The sequence below is a fragment of the Setaria italica genome, chromosome V (assembly GCF_000263155.2).
Source record: "Setaria italica strain Yugu1 chromosome V, Setaria_italica_v2.0, whole genome shotgun sequence".
Taxonomy (NCBI): domain Eukaryota; kingdom Viridiplantae; phylum Streptophyta; class Magnoliopsida; order Poales; family Poaceae; genus Setaria; species Setaria italica.
Window position 1 is genome coordinate 24277483 of NC_028454.1, and position 17645 is coordinate 24295127.

The 17645-nt window shown below is 43.1% G+C and overlaps 1 protein-coding gene across 1 annotated transcript; it reads right to left on the minus strand.

Annotated features, from left to right (window-relative positions):
* Window positions 1-69: 69 nt before the first annotated feature.
* Window positions 70-10802, minus strand: LOC101755296 (calcium permeable stress-gated cation channel 1). Its single transcript, XM_004968828.2, has 12 exons — window positions 10435-10802; window positions 8252-8607; window positions 7555-7701; window positions 7009-7144; window positions 6354-6455; window positions 5956-6075; window positions 5760-5840; window positions 4247-4587; window positions 2984-3229; window positions 1794-2118; window positions 1336-1569; window positions 70-461 (listed from the first exon to the last, which is right to left on the minus strand). The coding sequence occupies exons 2-12, from the start codon at window positions 8563-8565 to the stop codon at window positions 201-203; spliced, it is 2307 nt and encodes a 768-aa protein (XP_004968885.1). The 5' UTR covers window positions 8566-8607; window positions 10435-10802; the 3' UTR covers window positions 70-200.
* Between the last annotated feature and the right edge of the window lie 6843 nt (window positions 10803-17645).

A 17645-nucleotide genomic window follows, 5' to 3' on the forward strand; every position in this document is an offset into this window, starting at 1 on the left:
CTCCAGAAACAATAATAATCCCAGCAGCCAGCAACAACTTCGTGAGGAAATAATTCATGGGAACAGGTATAACACGGCAGGCAAAAAGAACGATGCATGCATAAATATATTGTCCATTACTCCTTATTTGTATATAAACTAGAGGTACTCAAACATTATTGTGCCCTTCACTTAATATACATTGGAAAACTGCACAATTTTTACAGCCGCTGATCATTTACAATTTCATGTAGAGAAGGTGACTCCGAGCCATTGTATTTACTAGGGACTGGGGTGTTCCGCCTGGACTGCCGCTTGGTTGCCACCAGGACTTGCTCTGCCTCTGGTTCACCAGCTATCGAGAACTTCTCGTCGTCGTCATCAACTTTGAACACCGGGTGGATGTACGCGTTCATCAGGTATCCTTTCAGATCAAATCCTGGCTCTCTTGCACGTTCTAGGGTATCCTTCTTCATTGCCTCCTGTTAAAGGAAATGGAAAAGTATTAGTAGTTATGTTTTATGGTGTGACTGCCCTTTTTAATCTAATCATATTTTAAGTGATACATTTATTATATAATGTACAGGTTGCATAAACAGTTGGTGCCATCGGATCAATGTAAAGTAGTCAATTCTTACAACAACACTAATGATAATTCGGACACAAATTTAATCGGATCACAATTGTGCTGTCATCGACAAAACATGGCAGCTTTAAACAGAATAAGGTAGTACAATTCATAGTCAACATGAGTTGAATCCTAGCTCTCCAACCACAAAGCTTCTCCTAACAATAAGATGGTCCTGGAATTATGTTTTTCCAGTCACGATGTGTAACTAGGTATAGTGACAGAACATGATAGTGCAAATCACAGTGAACTTCCAATGGGCACCAGCTATAGAACTTTACTCGCCTCTGTTCCAAATGTGGGTCGTTTTAGGATTCTATCCAGTCAACTTTATTAACTTGGCCCATAAATATATATTGACAACATAGGTGATGTTACTAGATTCATCATAGGAAAATACTTTCATAATATATATTTTCACTATTTAAATGGTATCCTTTTACAAAATTGCAGAAGTGACACATTAGAGACCATGTCACTGTCCTAAACGACCTAAATTTGGAATCAGAGTAGTTGACAGTTAACACCTTCATTTCTCAATCGGTACTTTCCAAACTAACAATTTGATCCTAAATGAGAAGATCTGAGAACAGAAGTCAATAAATTTTTAAGCAACATTTTTCATGTTTATTTGAAGATCCACCAAGGACTTGTTAATGCCAAAAGAAGCATGATCCCATTCTAACATCAATTCATTATTAACTCCCAAATTTGAAAAAGAAACATACCTGTAACGGGCATTTCACAAAAGTAGGTTCATAGCGGTTCTTGCAGTACTTGTGGAAATAAAAGGTTACAACAGGAAGAACAAGGAGCACTGGTGTTGACTGGCCAGCGCCTTTTGTGCTAAGTAATCCAAGGAGAAGCAGTTGCGATATGATCAATGCTGTGATTATACGTCCATGAACACTTGGCCAAAATGCTGCTGCACTCTCATATTCTTGATTGTACACATTTATTATCTGAAACAGTGTAAAGATTGTTGATGAAAATTACACAGCATGATCAGGACTAGTAACTCAATCCATAATAAATACATGCAATATGCCAATTAGATGGATACAATAATATATCTAAATAATCTTATTGCCAATGTAGCACAGCCCAATGAGGGGCGTGATTGCCAGATGCAATGGTTAAAAAAAATCATCTAAGAAATCCAAGCATCTTAGATATGTTTTCTTACCTGGTGGCGGTATACAATATATGCAAACCCAAAGAATATCAATATGAAAGGGAGCAAAAATGGTGTCACCGCAGCATAGACAAGACCAAGTAAGAAATAGAGCTGAATTTGAGGTTCACTTGAGTCAAAACCAATACTTCCAGGGTCCATTGCCTCTTCCCTATCTTTCTCAGTCTTGACCAAGAAAAAGTTTTTCAAGTGAAAGATTACCAGTGGCTTCAATCTTAATATTTCACCAGCGACCCCAGCCCAACCATCAACCATTACATATGTTATAAAAAAGGTTGCCTTCATTGGAATTGCTTCACCAACTGTCCTTGGTATTCTGCAAAAGAGGCAAATTAGATACTAGGAATAAAAGCATACACAGTTTAACAGGAGAAAATATGGAATGAAAGGGGTTCAAATACAACCTTTTAATATCAAGATGTTCAAACTAATACCAGGTAACAAAGGAGAATACACTGAAAAATAGCATGCCGATAAAATAATTTCATAACGGAGGAAAGTGAATATATGAATAGTTTTAGGGGTATTCTCTCCATCCAAAGTCCTTACCATGAGCATTAAAAGTACAAGTATATATGGCAAACATATTAAACTGTAGATCCTGCAGCATCGTGCAACATTTGTAGTACAGGCATATCCAACATACCCAGTCAAACATACCATAATTTTGCTGTCACAGCTCCGGAAAGATACTTTCACCTATGTGCTATGTCCAAAGGCAAACACATTGTTTTAATAGCTACTTCAGGTAAGGGTTGACCACTGTTTCATATGTTATTGATGAACACATATTTCTAGCTTAAGCACAATTATTTCAATAGTACGATCATTTCATCAAGCCAAACTGTAAATGATGAATTTTTTGTCAACATGTAATTACTCTCTCCATTCCTTCTTTTTTTTGTAAGGCACTCACAACCCAAGATTCAAACTATATACAAATTTGGCATCATTAGATTCATATTTGAAAATATTTTTATATGATGTAAATTCCATGGTTATGAACAATATAATGTAGAGTTACTAATGGTCAGAGTGTGGTGTTGGAGACCGCACTGGGTCAAACCACGCCTTACAAAAAGAAAAGGAGGGAGTATGTTATTGCATCTATATCAGTACATACAAAGACGACAATGATAAATGGTGCAGCATAAAGGATTAACAATATGAGAAGGACATACTCATTTGCTGATTGATGTATATAGGTTTTTAGCTGCTCTAAAGCAGATCCTGCAATAATGCTTGCCAGAAACACATTGAAGAATATGAAGATATAGTATTTGGATGCAGATCTTCTCTCCAGTGAAGATATTGATGTCAATCCTTCAACCTTAGACATAAACATTAATATGCTTGGGAGTAATATAAGGAAGATCTTCAGAGCAATTCCAGGAAGGAAACCTTGGATGAATGATTTAATAGTAGGTCTGAGAAAAAACAGTTGAAGTAAAAGGTTTAAGAGATCAGGAAAATGCCCACATAACAATGCACAAGAAATAGAGGAATGGGTATACAAATTTGGTACTGAAAATTAACTTTATGCCAGTAATATATATATATTCCTGTTAAATCAATTAGTCAGTTAGATGACAATGTATGCAGCAGCAGTGACCTAAATGGCACACCTAAATAAGTTTGGGATGTCATGTCATTTTTTGGTTTCACTTAACTCATGGTTGGAACTTGAAAAAAGTGGCATAAATAAGTTCAGAAACTATCAACCTTTAAACTGACCTTTTCAGATTTAAGTGGCATACACAAGTTATGAATAGTAAAAGCACACGTGTAAACGCTTAAGTGATAGCTTGGATTTCCTTATAGTGTGAGCAAAATATCTTGTCACCATGGCAACAACGGAAACTAATACAAACACGTTGTGATGGGAATTCAAGTACTCGGCACATGAATATAAAACATCACAACAAACCCGCACCAGAACTGTACACCTCAGCATAGCTACAGGAGCAGAGCAAAGTATCCCATGGTTCCTGGGCTAACCACATTTACATGCCACACTATTTTCATTTGGTAATAGAAACTAGCTGTTTAATTGGATCAGTCTGTCTTTTTTTTCCCCATGTACAGTTCTCAAATGTTTTTGATAAGAAAAAAACTGCTCTATACAGTGTGTACTTCAAAATGTAGGTTTAACATTGGACATTGATTGTTACATCATTTTGCAACAGTTCTTATTCTCAAACCAGTGCAGTCATATTTGCCATCATCCATAGCAGAGTTATGATCAGCTTCTCTAGTACAATTAATTATCGCAGTGCTGTTTTTTTCCCTTTTTAACAAAAGGTCACTCTATGTAAGATAGTGAACATAGAGCTATGACATATTTATATAGATCCAACACAATGGAAGTTTAAAACCAATGGCATACTACTACAGTAGGACTGAAAACAAAACATTTGTGGAGAAGCAATAGCAATTAGACGTACATTTCAATGAGAGGCTTCAGAAATGGAACTGCCTTCTCGATCCCTTCAAGATTTGCAAGAGACTGAACAAATGCTATTGGGATCACATAAAAGAAGTTCAGGAAGAAGAATGCCACTGCCACAATCAACCTTCGAATTGTAAGGGAGACAAATGGAATAGACAAATTATCCCAGTACACATCGCGAGGTTCTGGAGCCCATTCAGTCAACCAAACAGTTGGATTACTGGTTTGTTGTGTCTGAGCACAAACTGCCGCACCCCAACGTGATCGGAAGGAAACAAATGCTGCTGGGACGACTGATTTAGGATCCTTTACAATCTTTTCACGCTCTTCTGCTTCCTAAATATCATTTACACGAGGTGGTAAATCTGACAGTTTGTGAAAGTTATCATTGTTTTAAAAGAAAAGGAACTGTAACATTGTGGAATACAAATATATAACTGATAGTCCTATCAAAATTTGATTTTCCATTGCATGCAAAATACCTACCTTAAAAAATACCACTTCAGTAGCACATTTCGTGTCACTAAAAAACCTAAGACTCTACTTAAGAGAAAAAGATATGCACAGCCAACTATACTTATCTGAATGAGCGTTTGAAATATAGGAGGAAGTCCATGTTTGACCTCTAACTATCACTAGAGACCAATTTTGGCCCTCAGACTCCAAGACCGAATATCTTCGGCACCCCAACTGTCAAAACTGTTTATTTTTCACCCATTGCCGGTTTCAAAGGTGGTTTTGCCTGGTTTTGCGTCACCTGCCATGCTGTCTATCATCGCCACATCAGCACCATTTCCTCCTTTTCTTCCACCCCTTTCTCTCCCGTGGTTGAGAGATGTTGCTCTCATTCGTCGATGGACTAGAGAACTACCCTGCTGTACCTCGATTATGATGTGGGCCCTCACACACCGCCTTGCTCCACTGTGTTACAGCGAGCACCCACCCGGCATCCGATGTCAGGCCTGCCCAAGCTGAGTTGCCGGTAAGCTACCTAGGAGCATGCAGAAGCTCATGTGCCATGTCTGTGCACGTCCAGGCAGTGCATCAAGCACGGCAGTGGGCAGCAGCGGCTGGCTTCTGGCAGAAGGAAGTGAGGTAGTTATGAGTGGTCAGCAGGAAGAAATGAGACCTGGTTTTTCTTTAATTATTGAAAAAGGTGGCATTTGGTTAACCATGTAAATACCATGCAAGATGACATGGTGCAAAACCGGGAAAAAAACACCTTTCCCACCAAGGGTGCAAAGCAAACTGTCTTGACACAGTTAAGAGTGCCAAAGATACCCGGTTTTGGAGTTGGGAGGACTAAAATCAGACTTCGGCGACAGTTGGATGGTGAAAAATGACTTCTTTCATAGTGTGTATTTGATACACACCATCAATACCAAAGGGTTTACGACCTGACTCCATCAAACCAAATTGTAAACATCTATTTTTTTGCCGGCACAATTATAACTCAAGATGAATATTGTTCATTAAAAGATGAGCCCTCAGCAGATGGTGTGACTCACTTCATTTTCTATCCTCTCAATTTCTGATTTGTAGTATTCAATAGCATCCACCTTGGTACCAAAACAACCAAGAAAACCAGTCTGCAGCAGAGGAGAGTAATGCAAAGAATTAGAATGAAAATAAAAAGGTTCCTATTTTGATTGAAAGAGAATATATGAAAGAGAAGTAGGATATGGTTTATTTTTGTGGAATAACCTTAGTGGTAGGCCTCTGAGATGCATTTCTTTCAAACTTCAGCAGATAGAAGTCAAGCCAATTCTGCATCTTTGTCTTCTCTTTCACCAATTTAGCAAGCTTATTTGCATTGTAAACAACCTAAAAAAAAGTGAATGCAGTGAAATCTTTCATAACATGGCTTGTTCTGTTTTACGGAATAAGAAAAATTCAAAATACCACTTAAACTTTATGTCACAAGGAATCAAATAACATTCCATCTTAATTGGAATCAAATGTAAGAAATTTAAGTGAAGCAAACATGGAATCACCAAACCATATTACCCAGGAAGATGGTACACCGGAGAATCAATATATATAAATTGGAAGAAGAAAATAAGGATCATAATATGGATATTAATGTAAGATGTAATGATTACCTGGTGCGTCAGATAGTGATCAGGATGATTCACAAGAAAGAAATGTTCGACAAGCTCACCAATTGATTCATCTGGATCAGGCGGTATATTCCGCACAAGGACCTGAAACACTAACATTAGTTAATTACATTATACAAGTAATAATCAAAACAACAGAATCCAGTTGATATTTTTTAAGAACAAAGGAAATAAGCTCACATCTCAAAATCTATGTGAACTGAAGTAACATTGAATATCAAGTTTAATTCAGTTAAGCATCTGAATATCATTGTGCTCATGGCATAATTCAATCAATTGATATAAATCTTGTCTGTACTTCGCCTTAATCTTATGTGGCCATGTGGGAGATTGCTGAAATATCATTTTCTCTGCAAACCTGCTCACAATTGATATACAACCCATCACTAATGTATTACAAACAGTATGATGTACATCTTTCTAGCCCTTATACTACCTTATAATCCCACCCCCCACCCCCACCCATTTTCTCTGCGGTTGAGGAATACCCAGCCAATATTAAGTGGAGAGAGTACTGAAGCACACAATTTTTAACTATCATGCTGATTGGTTAAACACGCAAACACACAATGAACTGCATTCTGTCTATTCAGTTGAAATAGATAAAAAGGAACACAACAGGTTCACAGAGACATACCGTGAACTGGTCTGGCCTGCGTTTCTCTGATGCAAGAAAACGCAGTCTCATTTGTGCAACAATTTCATACTCACGTAATAGTACATAGCAGGTCCAAAATGTGAAAACATAAGCCATAGTCAAGTGGGCTATAAACCTTCACAAAGAGAACTGAGTCAGGACTCCTGAGCAGTCAGTGTGAACTCAAAACTACAATCCCTAATTTGAATGACAAGGTGTACCATGAAATGTAAACATTGAAAGTACTTTTAGCATCCAAACCCCTTTCTCTAAATCTAATGCTTGAGCTTCAATTATTTTTATGCGCAAAGTTGTCTTGTTTGTTCCACATTATGAACTTTGGCTCCTAAGTTGGCAATTACTCTTTCACAAGCCGCACCTTCTATCTCAGTTAACCCCAAAGTCTATGTTGTAAAACTCTGGTTGGTTTAACTATCAAATAATGCATACAGCATGCAAAAATAATTAGCCTTTGTAGCCAACACTTCCCCCAAAGAATCGTGGTGTCATAACATGAGCTTCATACACAAATCATCAAGTGCTAACCTTTTTGATCCAACAGGTATGTTTGATATCGAAAGATTATCAACGTCGCTGTGATGGACCTTCGAGAATTCCAGAGCATCATTGGTCCAGTTAACAGGGACAAGAACAGCGAATGCTAGAATTGTGATTGGAACAAATATTTTAAGCCTGCAACGATCGAAACAAGTAAATAAGTAAAAGCTAAGTAAAAAAGGAGATGGGCAGCAATGTGAACAATAGAAACATAAAGCAAGTGGGAACAGCAAACGTTTTGATTCAATAGAAACATATCGAATTGGGTGCATTCCCTTTTCTTTTCTCCAGAAGGAATCCTGGAGACTAGATATCCAATTGGCAAATTAGTAGTCTAATATAGAGTAGTTGGCATAACCAAACAGAGCAAAGACCTAGCCCTGAATTAGCCAACATAGCTAGCAACAAAGCTGGTAGCACCAGTTCATTCCTTTTGCGAAGCCTTTCAAATGTATTTTTAGTATTGCAGATTAATACAATAATTAGCGACATTATGATGTCGATTGACCATTTGTAAACCAAAAGGATGCTCTATTTACAAATATGTCTAGGCTGTCAGAAACCTCCTTTGACAGAAACTAGTAGTCAGTAATGTCCTATCTCAGGTGCAACTGGAGAGAGAAACTGATATGACAAACAAAAGCATTAAAATATGACCACAGTATATCGAATACAAATCACGTACCCAACTAAGTAAATCCGCAGATAGACAGCTGAATCAAGCCCTGCATGGCTGATCAACTCATCCTCGGGCATTTTGAGAGCAGCGGGCATCCAACTTAAGAACTTCAAGTACGACCGCATGTCCAAATTGACAAATTTCCGAACAAATGTACCCCCATGACTTGGGCTCTCTCTTGCACCTTTGAGGTACCATTTTGGGAAGTAAACCCTATCATTGATTGGCTGCAGTCGTAGGAAAGCAAATGCTAACAGGAATATTATGGCGCCCAGTATGTTGATAGCCGCAGAGAGGCCTATATCTTTAATAGTAGCCATAGTTGTCCTTTAAATAGCTTGGGAAATTCCTATAGGATTTATCTGCAAGATGTAAGGAAGAACACAATCATCAACCACTAGATAGTATGATGTCACGAGAACACACTTGTAAACAAAACCAAATATGAGAAGTGGTGAATGATGAGGTTATAGAGAACATGGCCTATCAAAGGACAAACACTTCACATAGGGCGACTTAGTGTAAGTTGCCAAAGAGTAACACAAAATCACTCTGAAACGCACAAAACAACACAAATCTGGTTTGTCTAGTTTGTAGTTAGGCATTGGACATTGGTGAACCCTTTGTAAGTAACTACAATGAATTGAACTATTCGCAAACGGTTTTGAACTTTTTGAGCACAAAGAATGTTGGCAGAAACCACAAACAAAAAAATTTATATATATATATGTTCCATTATACTATATGCAACTTATAAATTTATGTGTTATGAGTCATTCCTAGATATATGAAGTACTGGGCCAATTTTGACTTATCAGCACAAAAACAAGTCAACCAGTGAACAGAAGTAAAAGATAGGCATAACTAAGCCTTAAAAACATTTTGATTCGTAGTTGAACAACTGTGATTCTAAGTTTCACATGATAAAGCAAGTTTTAACTCTGGGTTGCGGACGGCACTTCTACCTGACCCAAAACAAAATGGTTTGTACCAGAGAGGCAGGAAATGAAGCCAAGATTGTGATCTGTAGCTAGTGTAAGCCAACCCTGACTCCTGATCCTTTCCTATAGTCTATGAGATATTCAATGGATAAGTAACAAACTTCGTGCTGTGACGTGTCAACATCAAACTCAAAAGATACTAGCTGAGCAGCAACAGCACTAGATCACTACTTATCGCAGGTGGGGGATCTAATATTTAAAATCTATTTAGCAGAAGAAATTGGTCGATTTTAAGGAGACATCCAGGCTCCGAAATTGCAAAACTAAAACCGCACTGCCATCACTTGGATTATTGGACTCCTAATTGGATTATTTGCCCACGTATACAAATAGTAACAATAAACCTCCCGGGTTTTTAGTGCGGAATTTAAGGCGTGAGCCCGTGACAGCTCAAAAGCTCATAAAACTTTGCATAAATTCGTTCTCCCAGGAAACGTCCGCGTGAAGCGTTAAGCCATCCTGGAATGTTGAAGCGGCGCCATCGCCAAGAAAGGTTATACCCGGCAAATCTTTAAAGGTGGCATTAGGCAGGCCAAGTTGTCGACTTTAATTAAGTTGTCAGCTCAAGTGGAAAAGGCGCAAGGAAAATAAAAATGTGATGGGAAGCCAATTTGATTTGTCCTGCTACTTTTTCCTCAAAAACACATATATGTATACTATGAAGTAGTTTTGTCAAAAATGATAAACTGACACATGGACAAAGTTAAAAAAAAGGTCCGATTTTCCTGGAGAAGTACATGGTACAGTACTGTACATGCTGTAGCAAATTCTCTAGTGGTCAATTGCAGCGGAACGAAATCCGACAAAATTGCGACGGTGGCTAATGGCTATGAAGAAGAAGCCCCAAAGGTTGCGGTTTCTCATGCAATTTCCCCGACAAAATTTTGGTGAAACGAATGCCCTTTGTATGACTCCTCCTCCGTTGTAGCCGCCGGAACGGCAAGCAACTCGAGCGCAATTGCAATTGATTGAAGGGAGGCAAATTTTTGTCCCCAAACGGCAGCAAGAAATCGGCAAAGAAACCAAAATGTTGGGGAACAGACACGTAGCAGCAAAGCAGGAATAAAGAAAATGGAGCAGGTGGAGCGTTGTGCGAGGCAGATCTGCCCCCCAACCCGAAGCGAAAGATAGCGGAGCAGGCCACGAGACAGAGGGCGAGGGAGGAAGAAACAACAGAGGGGCACATACCTCGGCCACGAACAAGAAGAGAAGCAGGAGCAGGAGGAAGAAGCACCGGCCGCCCTCCGCATGCAAGCAGCGCCGCTTCGCTTCACCCCTCCGCCTTAACCACCGGCGCGGCGGCCCGCCATATGCCCCGAATGCCGGCGACTCCCTTCACTTCCGCTCACTTGTCTAGTTCTCTTCCCTCTCCCAGTCCTCCTCCAATGGGCGAACAGTGACAGGCCCCAAACCCTGCGCCGCCTGCTACACTGGCACTGCGAGAGGCCGAGAGCGAGAGCAGAGGAGACGGGGGGACACCGGCACGGGATTTTATTTCTCCCCCTCCCTTGCGGAGTTGCGGTCCCTTTCGTTCCTCGTGCTCGCTGGGGTCGACGCCAACCCGCCAACCCGGCTGCTGTGCTGTCAGTGGGAAGAGAGAGAGAGATGCAGTTACGACTTCCCTCCTTGGCTCGCGGCCGCTACGAAACTGGGCTTTGGCCTTGTTTGTTTAGGTGCCTAAAGTTTAGAGGTGTAAAATTACTGTTATAGTATTATAACACACTGTAGCGTTTCGTTTGTATTTATGAATTATTATTCAAATATTGACTAATGAAGCTCAAAAAATTCGTCTCGCAAAGTACAACAAAACTGTACAATTAGTTTTTGATTTCGTCTACATTTAGCACTCCATACATGTACCGCAAGTTTGATGTGATGGGGAATCTTCTTTTTGCATAGTGTCAAAGTTGGGAGTTTTGAGGGAACTAAATATGACCTGGTTCATTGTAGCCGACTAGCCGTCCTGCTGCGAAGGACTATGGGGTGTTTAGATACACCTCCTAAAGTATAGGACCCATCATATCGGATGTTTGATACTAATTAGGAGTATTAAATATAAACTATTTACAAAATCCATTGCACAGATGGAGTCTAATTCGCGAGACAATTAGGCTAATCATGATTTGACAATTAGACAGGTGGAGTCTATTAAATATAAACTATTAAGCCTAATTAGTCTATAATTTGACAATGTGCTGCTACAGTAAATATGTGCTAATTATGGATCAATTAGCTCAATAAAATCGCCTCGCGAATTAGTATAGGGTTCTGCAATTAGTTTTATAATTATCTCATATTTAATCCTTTTAATTAGCATCCGAACATCCGACGTCACAGTTCTAAGTCTACGTCACAGTCCTAGAGTCTAAAGTCTAGGACTGCGTAACACCCCGTACGAGTAACGGGCAGCTCTGCTGGCTGCACTCGCTGCGCGTTTATTACCGCGTGGGTGGGTGGGTGGGGGGGAGGCGTGGGACGGCGGCCAGACCAGACGTGAAACGGAAGCGTCCATGAGTGTGGGGCCCACGGTAGAAGAGGGGTTACGTATACGCATACGAGGCGGAGGCGGACAGAAATGACGCCATGCCGACGGGTGCGTAGCTGTGCGCTGGCCCCTGCAGCATGGTGCCGCGAATGCAATCCACTAGTTGATCTTGATCCTTCTCTAACCACTCCAATTTGGAGTGCTATTTTATTTCCATGCGCACGAAATGCCTAGCTCTCGGAGGCGAACGCGAATTGGCGATGGCGTCGCCTCCACCTCTGGGCGAACCTAGCCAGCCAGCAGACATGCTGCAGGAGTATTCAAGTCTGCACCAAAATATAATTACATTTGGTTTTATTTGATTCAGGGCAATAAACTCTCGCCGCGCTCTTGGGCTCGTAAAAGTAAAACCCCTGCACAAATGGCGCCGCGTGTTAAAGCAGCAGTTTTTTATTAGTACCGCGGTCTGTTGACAGCCTAGGCTGTTTCTGTGAGTAGTACTGTAGTAGTGATCCAGAGGAGTACGGCGACAAGCCGACAACGCAAGTGTCAAATACTCCAGCCAAATATTGTACGATGTTTAATCCGGAATATGAATCCGTGGAGAAAGATGCTGTGCTACATACTACTAGAAGCTAATTACTGTCTCTGATTTCAGCCGCCGAAGTCGAAGTGGTACGCGGTATGACCACACATTTGTGCCTAGATCGAGTACAGGTACAGGTGCTAACCTGAGCCTCTCTTCGATTTGGTAAACGAAAGGTAAGGCCGAATGGTAAGCAGAGACATATGCGTGTGGCAAAAGGTCAAATTATGCGTGCCCCATGCTGTTCTAGCACAGCAGAGTTAAGGGGTTTCATAGTAAAGTTTAGTAACTGTAACATGTTTAATGTTTAGATACTAATTATGAGTATATTAAATATAAGTCACTTACAAAATCAATTGTATAAATAAATCAATTGCATAAATGAAGGCTAATTCGCGATTTCAATCTATTAAATCTAATTAGTTCATGATTTGACCATATGGTGCTACGTTTGTGTTAACTATGAATTAATTAGATTTAATAGATTCATCTCGCGAATTAATCACGGCTTATACAATTAGTTTTATAATTATTATTCATCCAAACGCCCCTAATTATCGGCGCGTGGTTGTCGCGTTGCGCGATCATGTGAGGCCGGTCAGCCGACACGCCTGCCACGCTGAAAATAACAAGCCACTTGATATCTGAGAAACCCGGCTGACGCCGTCGCCATCCTCGATCGATCTCGTACGGGGCCTCCTGTCGGCAGCGCCCAGCTGCCCCCACGGCCCACGGCCTGGGCGAAGAAGAAATCCCCGTCTCGCTGCCCTTTCTCCGTAACGCGACGCGGCCGCTTTCCAGACGTAGTACGAGTGGCCGGGCGGCGGAGCGGCTACGGTTCAGAACGTCAACCCCGCTGACGAACGGCCGCAGGGGGCCCCGCGCCGCCGATAAACACGCGCCTGGAGCAGCGAGCCCCGAGCACGTGCGCGCTCTGCGGGGGCTGGGCTCTGCTTGCTCGATCGCCTCGCCCCCCGCCCCGGCTCGGGATCGCGTCGTGCTTCGCTTCTCCCGCTCCCGCACGGCCACACGCGTCACCCCGCCGCCGGGGGAGGACGCCGTGTGGGGGCACGGCATGTCAGCCATGGCGGCGCGCGCGTCTCCACGCGGCCGCCCCGGACGGCCGGCAGGCAGTAGGTTTGATCCATCGATTCATTCCGTGGATCGGTTGGCCGATTCGTCCGCTTCCGATTCGCGGGTCGGCTACCTAACTAGGTGCATGCCGTCGGGTGACGCAGGTATAGCAGCTGGTGTTCCGGTGAGGCGCGCGGCGTTCCGTGGCCGGGCTCAACTGCGGATTTGCATGGATGCCTGCCACGTGTCGAGCACGCTGACGTTCAGTGCTGATCATATCGCTCCATCCATGATTTGCGCGCGTACCATATATACGGAGTAGTATATAATAAAATATAATGGGGACTTTTAAAATGTGTTAAGCACATGCATACCCAACGGCCCAAAAACCTGTATACGGTATTACGGACCACATACATCTCTTGCTGTTTGTTAAGGCCGTTAGGTACGGCGACGCCATGTTCAGATGAATCGAACTGTGTATCGACTCCTCTGGTGCCATTGATCAGAAATGGCAACTCTGACCTTTGAATTTAGGCTCTGTTTCACATGGCTATATAGCTGAACTTCAGTAACTTCAATAAAAATTCCAGTCAAATATCCTAGCTCCAAAATTTCATGAAGCTACAAACTTTATGGAGCTGTAGTGCAAATAAGGGTGGAGTTTTGGAGCACCTCTTTTGCAGCTCCAAAACCACATCTTTTGAACCTCCTCGTGGAGTTGGTGGGTAATTACTTACCAATACCACTGGTTAAAAAAAACACTTGGTTCTATTTCTCCCGAGACCCCTGCGCCACATCTCCCTCCCACGTGCCCGTTCCCCCCGCATCCACCCCCGCCGCCGGCTACTCGAGCCCCGCCGTCGTCCACCCCTGCCACCGTCGCCGGCCGCATCTCTCTCCAAACTGCTGCCGGCCGTCGAGCCCCTCCGCTGGCCTCATCTCCCTCCCGATCGCTGGCCCGCCGAGCCCCGTTGCTGGCCGCCATCCACCCCCGCTGCCCAACGCCCTCCGCCTTCCACCTGCAAGGGTTGGGTACGCGGCTATGGCTGGACGACGGGGCAAGGGTTGGGCGCGTGGCACGGCGGCGTTCACAGCCGTGGCGTTGGCGGTGGGCGCGGGCTGGCGGTACGGGTAGGACACAGCCTCCGCAGTGGCAGCGTTCCGCGAGGCCCACAGCTCGCTGGGGCCATGAGCGGTGCCGGCCTACGTGGCCCCACACGCACTCACGCTCACGCTCTGCCCGCCCTACGCCATCTTCTTCAAGGGTGGCGCCGCGCTCATCTTGGGATTCCTGCCCGGCATCACGTGCGTCTTCTCCACCAAGGTCCAAGGTCCTCAGTGCATCCATCTCCTTCTGGATCGGAAGGTTGGGATGCCTCTCCTCTTCTCTTTCCCTTTCTTCCCTGCTCTATCATGCTCTGCTGTGTTCCTGAGGAAGAAAAGAGGGGGACAAGAGGATGACAAGTGGGACCATGAGTTGGAGGCAAGAATGGCAAATCACCTTCAAACTCCTCTTTTTCTGGAGCTGTGGACACCCTCCCAACCAAACACTTCCATCAAACAGCTCCAACTCCACCCAGAGCTGGCTCCACCTGGAGTGAAGCAGCTCCACCCAGAGTTGGAACCCCAAATCAAACTTTAACTAACATTTTTTGAATTATTCGTGATAATAAGCCCGGGACCATTCCCTTTTTAGCGTTAATCGTGCTCAACTCATTTTTCGTTCCATTCCGCACGAAGCAGCCCTTGTTTAAAAGAGGAGCGGAAAGGGACAGAATAAGCCAGCTTGCATTAGCTAGCAGTAGCACAAATGGTGATGGATGTTCTTTCAAATTAGAAATGATGGGTGTGTCGTGTCTAGCTAGCTAAAAGCGTCCTCCGATTGCTTCCTAATAATAGTACTGTATATTTTTTTGGCGTTCGAGAAGCTGTTGCTGGGACCATATCGCTTCAATCTCAGTTCAGTTTCAGCGCGAGTGGGTGTAGCTATGAATCAGTTTACCGTTAACGAGGTCAAATAAAAAGAAGATACGGAAACAAAGCCATGGCCCAAACCCGACCGGAGTATTATTGACTGGTCGCCTTGCGGCGGCTGCATGTGCGCGGCGGCAAGCCCTTTCCCTGCTTGGGGCAACATCTGGCACCCTTTTTTTTATTTTGGCTCTTTTTACGAAAAAATTTCACAAATAGGCCCCTGGCGAAACCAATTCCAAAAATGGACCCTTAGCTTGGCGCCAGGATGGCTGGCGCCAAGGTATAACATCTTGGCGCTAGGATGCCTGGCGCCAAGGTCCCCCCACCGCGCCTCTGACGTAGCGCCGGTCCCCTGACGTGGCGCCGAGGCTTGGCGCCAAGATCTATGGCGCCAAGCCTCCTTACATATACCGCCCCCCTTCTTCCTACCCGAGAGTTCCTCCTCATTCTTCTCCACTCTCTCGGGTTTTTACTCTCCCTACTTCGCCCTAGACTACGAATCGGTATTGTAGCTTAGGAAACTTTCATTTGATCCGTGGATCCTGAAGAGCAAGGTATCCTCTCTCCCTCGTACCTTTTTTCACATCGATTTGCTATATATTTGTTGCATTTTTGAACTTAGGATTTCATGCAAATGTGGGATGCCGAGGCGTGGAAAAGCTAAGAAACTAAGGTAACCTCAACGCACGTAGTTATGTTATATGCTCATTGTTGTGGATCAAATGAACAAACCTTAATTGTAGGTTTATTGTTATGTCCGTTTGATTCTTAGAACGAAATAAACTAAATTGTAGTTATGGCGCCAAGATGACCGGAAATACCTTCAATCCATTGCCTCTGCCTAGTGGTGTTCCAGTGCCTATGTGCTTTTGCGGCGATCCTTGCAAGGTAGCCAAGTCCAATGAACATGCCACATATAGGCAGAGGTATTGGATGTGTTCCAACTTTGCGTTTGAACCTACACTTCGTCAGCGCCGCATTAACATGTTGGTAAGGAATTCTTGTTGTCTTATAATTATTGTCTATAATTTTTTTGTTTTATAACAATTGCATTTGTTGTAGACCCCTCCACCGCTATATGATTTTGAGCAGTGGATCGACACTGAGATCAATCCTGAAGACAAGGAGTTTTTGGAGTATATGATGCGCTGGGATGTAGAGAGGAAGGAGGTGTACGAGAAGAGGCTCAAAGAGGAGGCTGTGGAAAAGGAGCACAAGGAAGAGGAGGAAAGGAGGTAGGTTGCTGCGAACAGGGAGGAGAAAGAGAAGAAGTTTGAGCGGGCACGCCGAGCGAAAGCAGCGGTTGAGGAGAATCCCGATGCCTTAAGGAAGGGAAAGTGACCTCGTTGCACTCAATAGCCATATTTAGATTCTAGTTCTATGGTTTATTTATGAATAATATTTTCTACTGTGAGACTTTTATTATGTTGTCATGTAATAATGCACTTTAAGTATGGACACGCAATTTGTAGACAACCTATGTTTATTTTGCGATGTAATGCACTTCGAAGTTGTAGTCTAGTGAAATTTCCGCAGAAAATAAAAAGGGTACTTGTTAGCGAAATTTCGGCAGAAGTTCCCCTACTTTTTTTTGATGCAATCCATACAAAATTACGAGATGAATAGTGAACATAAATACAAACATACAAGCATATAAGCATATGACACAAGTATATGACACATTCATAATAGAATCCACAATAGTTCAGAATGAAAGTCCATATATACAAATAGTCCATATAATACAAAGTTCGCAATAAGAACCGTCACTGCCTCCTAGTCTTACCCTTACCCTTGTGACCAAGGGCGTCTCCTAGTCTTACCCTTACCCTTGTGACCAAGGGCGTCAGTGCCTGGAGTGTAAGGAGAACGTGGGCGACGTAGTCTAGTGCCTACAACCTGTGTAGGCTGAGTCAAGGGAGCCTCCTGGAGCTTAGACGGGCCAAGCTCCTCGGTCCTCTGCTCATCATCGTCGTCGTCGTCGTCCTCATCCTCGGATGCAATTGCTTTCGAACCTGAGGGGCCTTGGCTAGACGTACCGACGCCTCCTTCGCGTAGGGATGGAACGTGCACGTCTCGCGTCGTGGCAGTCCTGCAACCACAACGAGCAGCCGCACGGCGAAGCCGATTTGACAGTCGCTGCAGTAGTAAAAACTAGTTACACGAAAGAAGAATGTAACGTATTAATAAAGTATTAGAAAGAATAATTTGAGAATTACCTCTAGAAAGCTCCGCGTCTCGGGATCCGTAACTCTAGGACAGAAATGCTCTATATCT

What these genes read in the sequence shown, in the direction of transcription:
- LOC101755296 (XM_004968828.2), bottom strand. Translation starts at nt 8,565, where the DNA reads ATGGCTACTATTAAAGATATAGGCCTCTCTGCGGCTATCAACATACTG. An exon ending in ATCACTATCTGACGCACCAG is followed by an intron (nt 6,076 to 6,353) that starts GTAATCATTACA and finishes ACTTTTTTTTAG; the next exon opens with GTTGTTTACAATGCAAATAA. An exon ending in ATACATCAATCAGCAAATGA is followed by an intron (nt 2,119 to 2,983) that starts GTATGTCCTTCT and finishes CCTCTTTTGCAG; the next exon opens with AATACCAAGGACAGTTGGTG.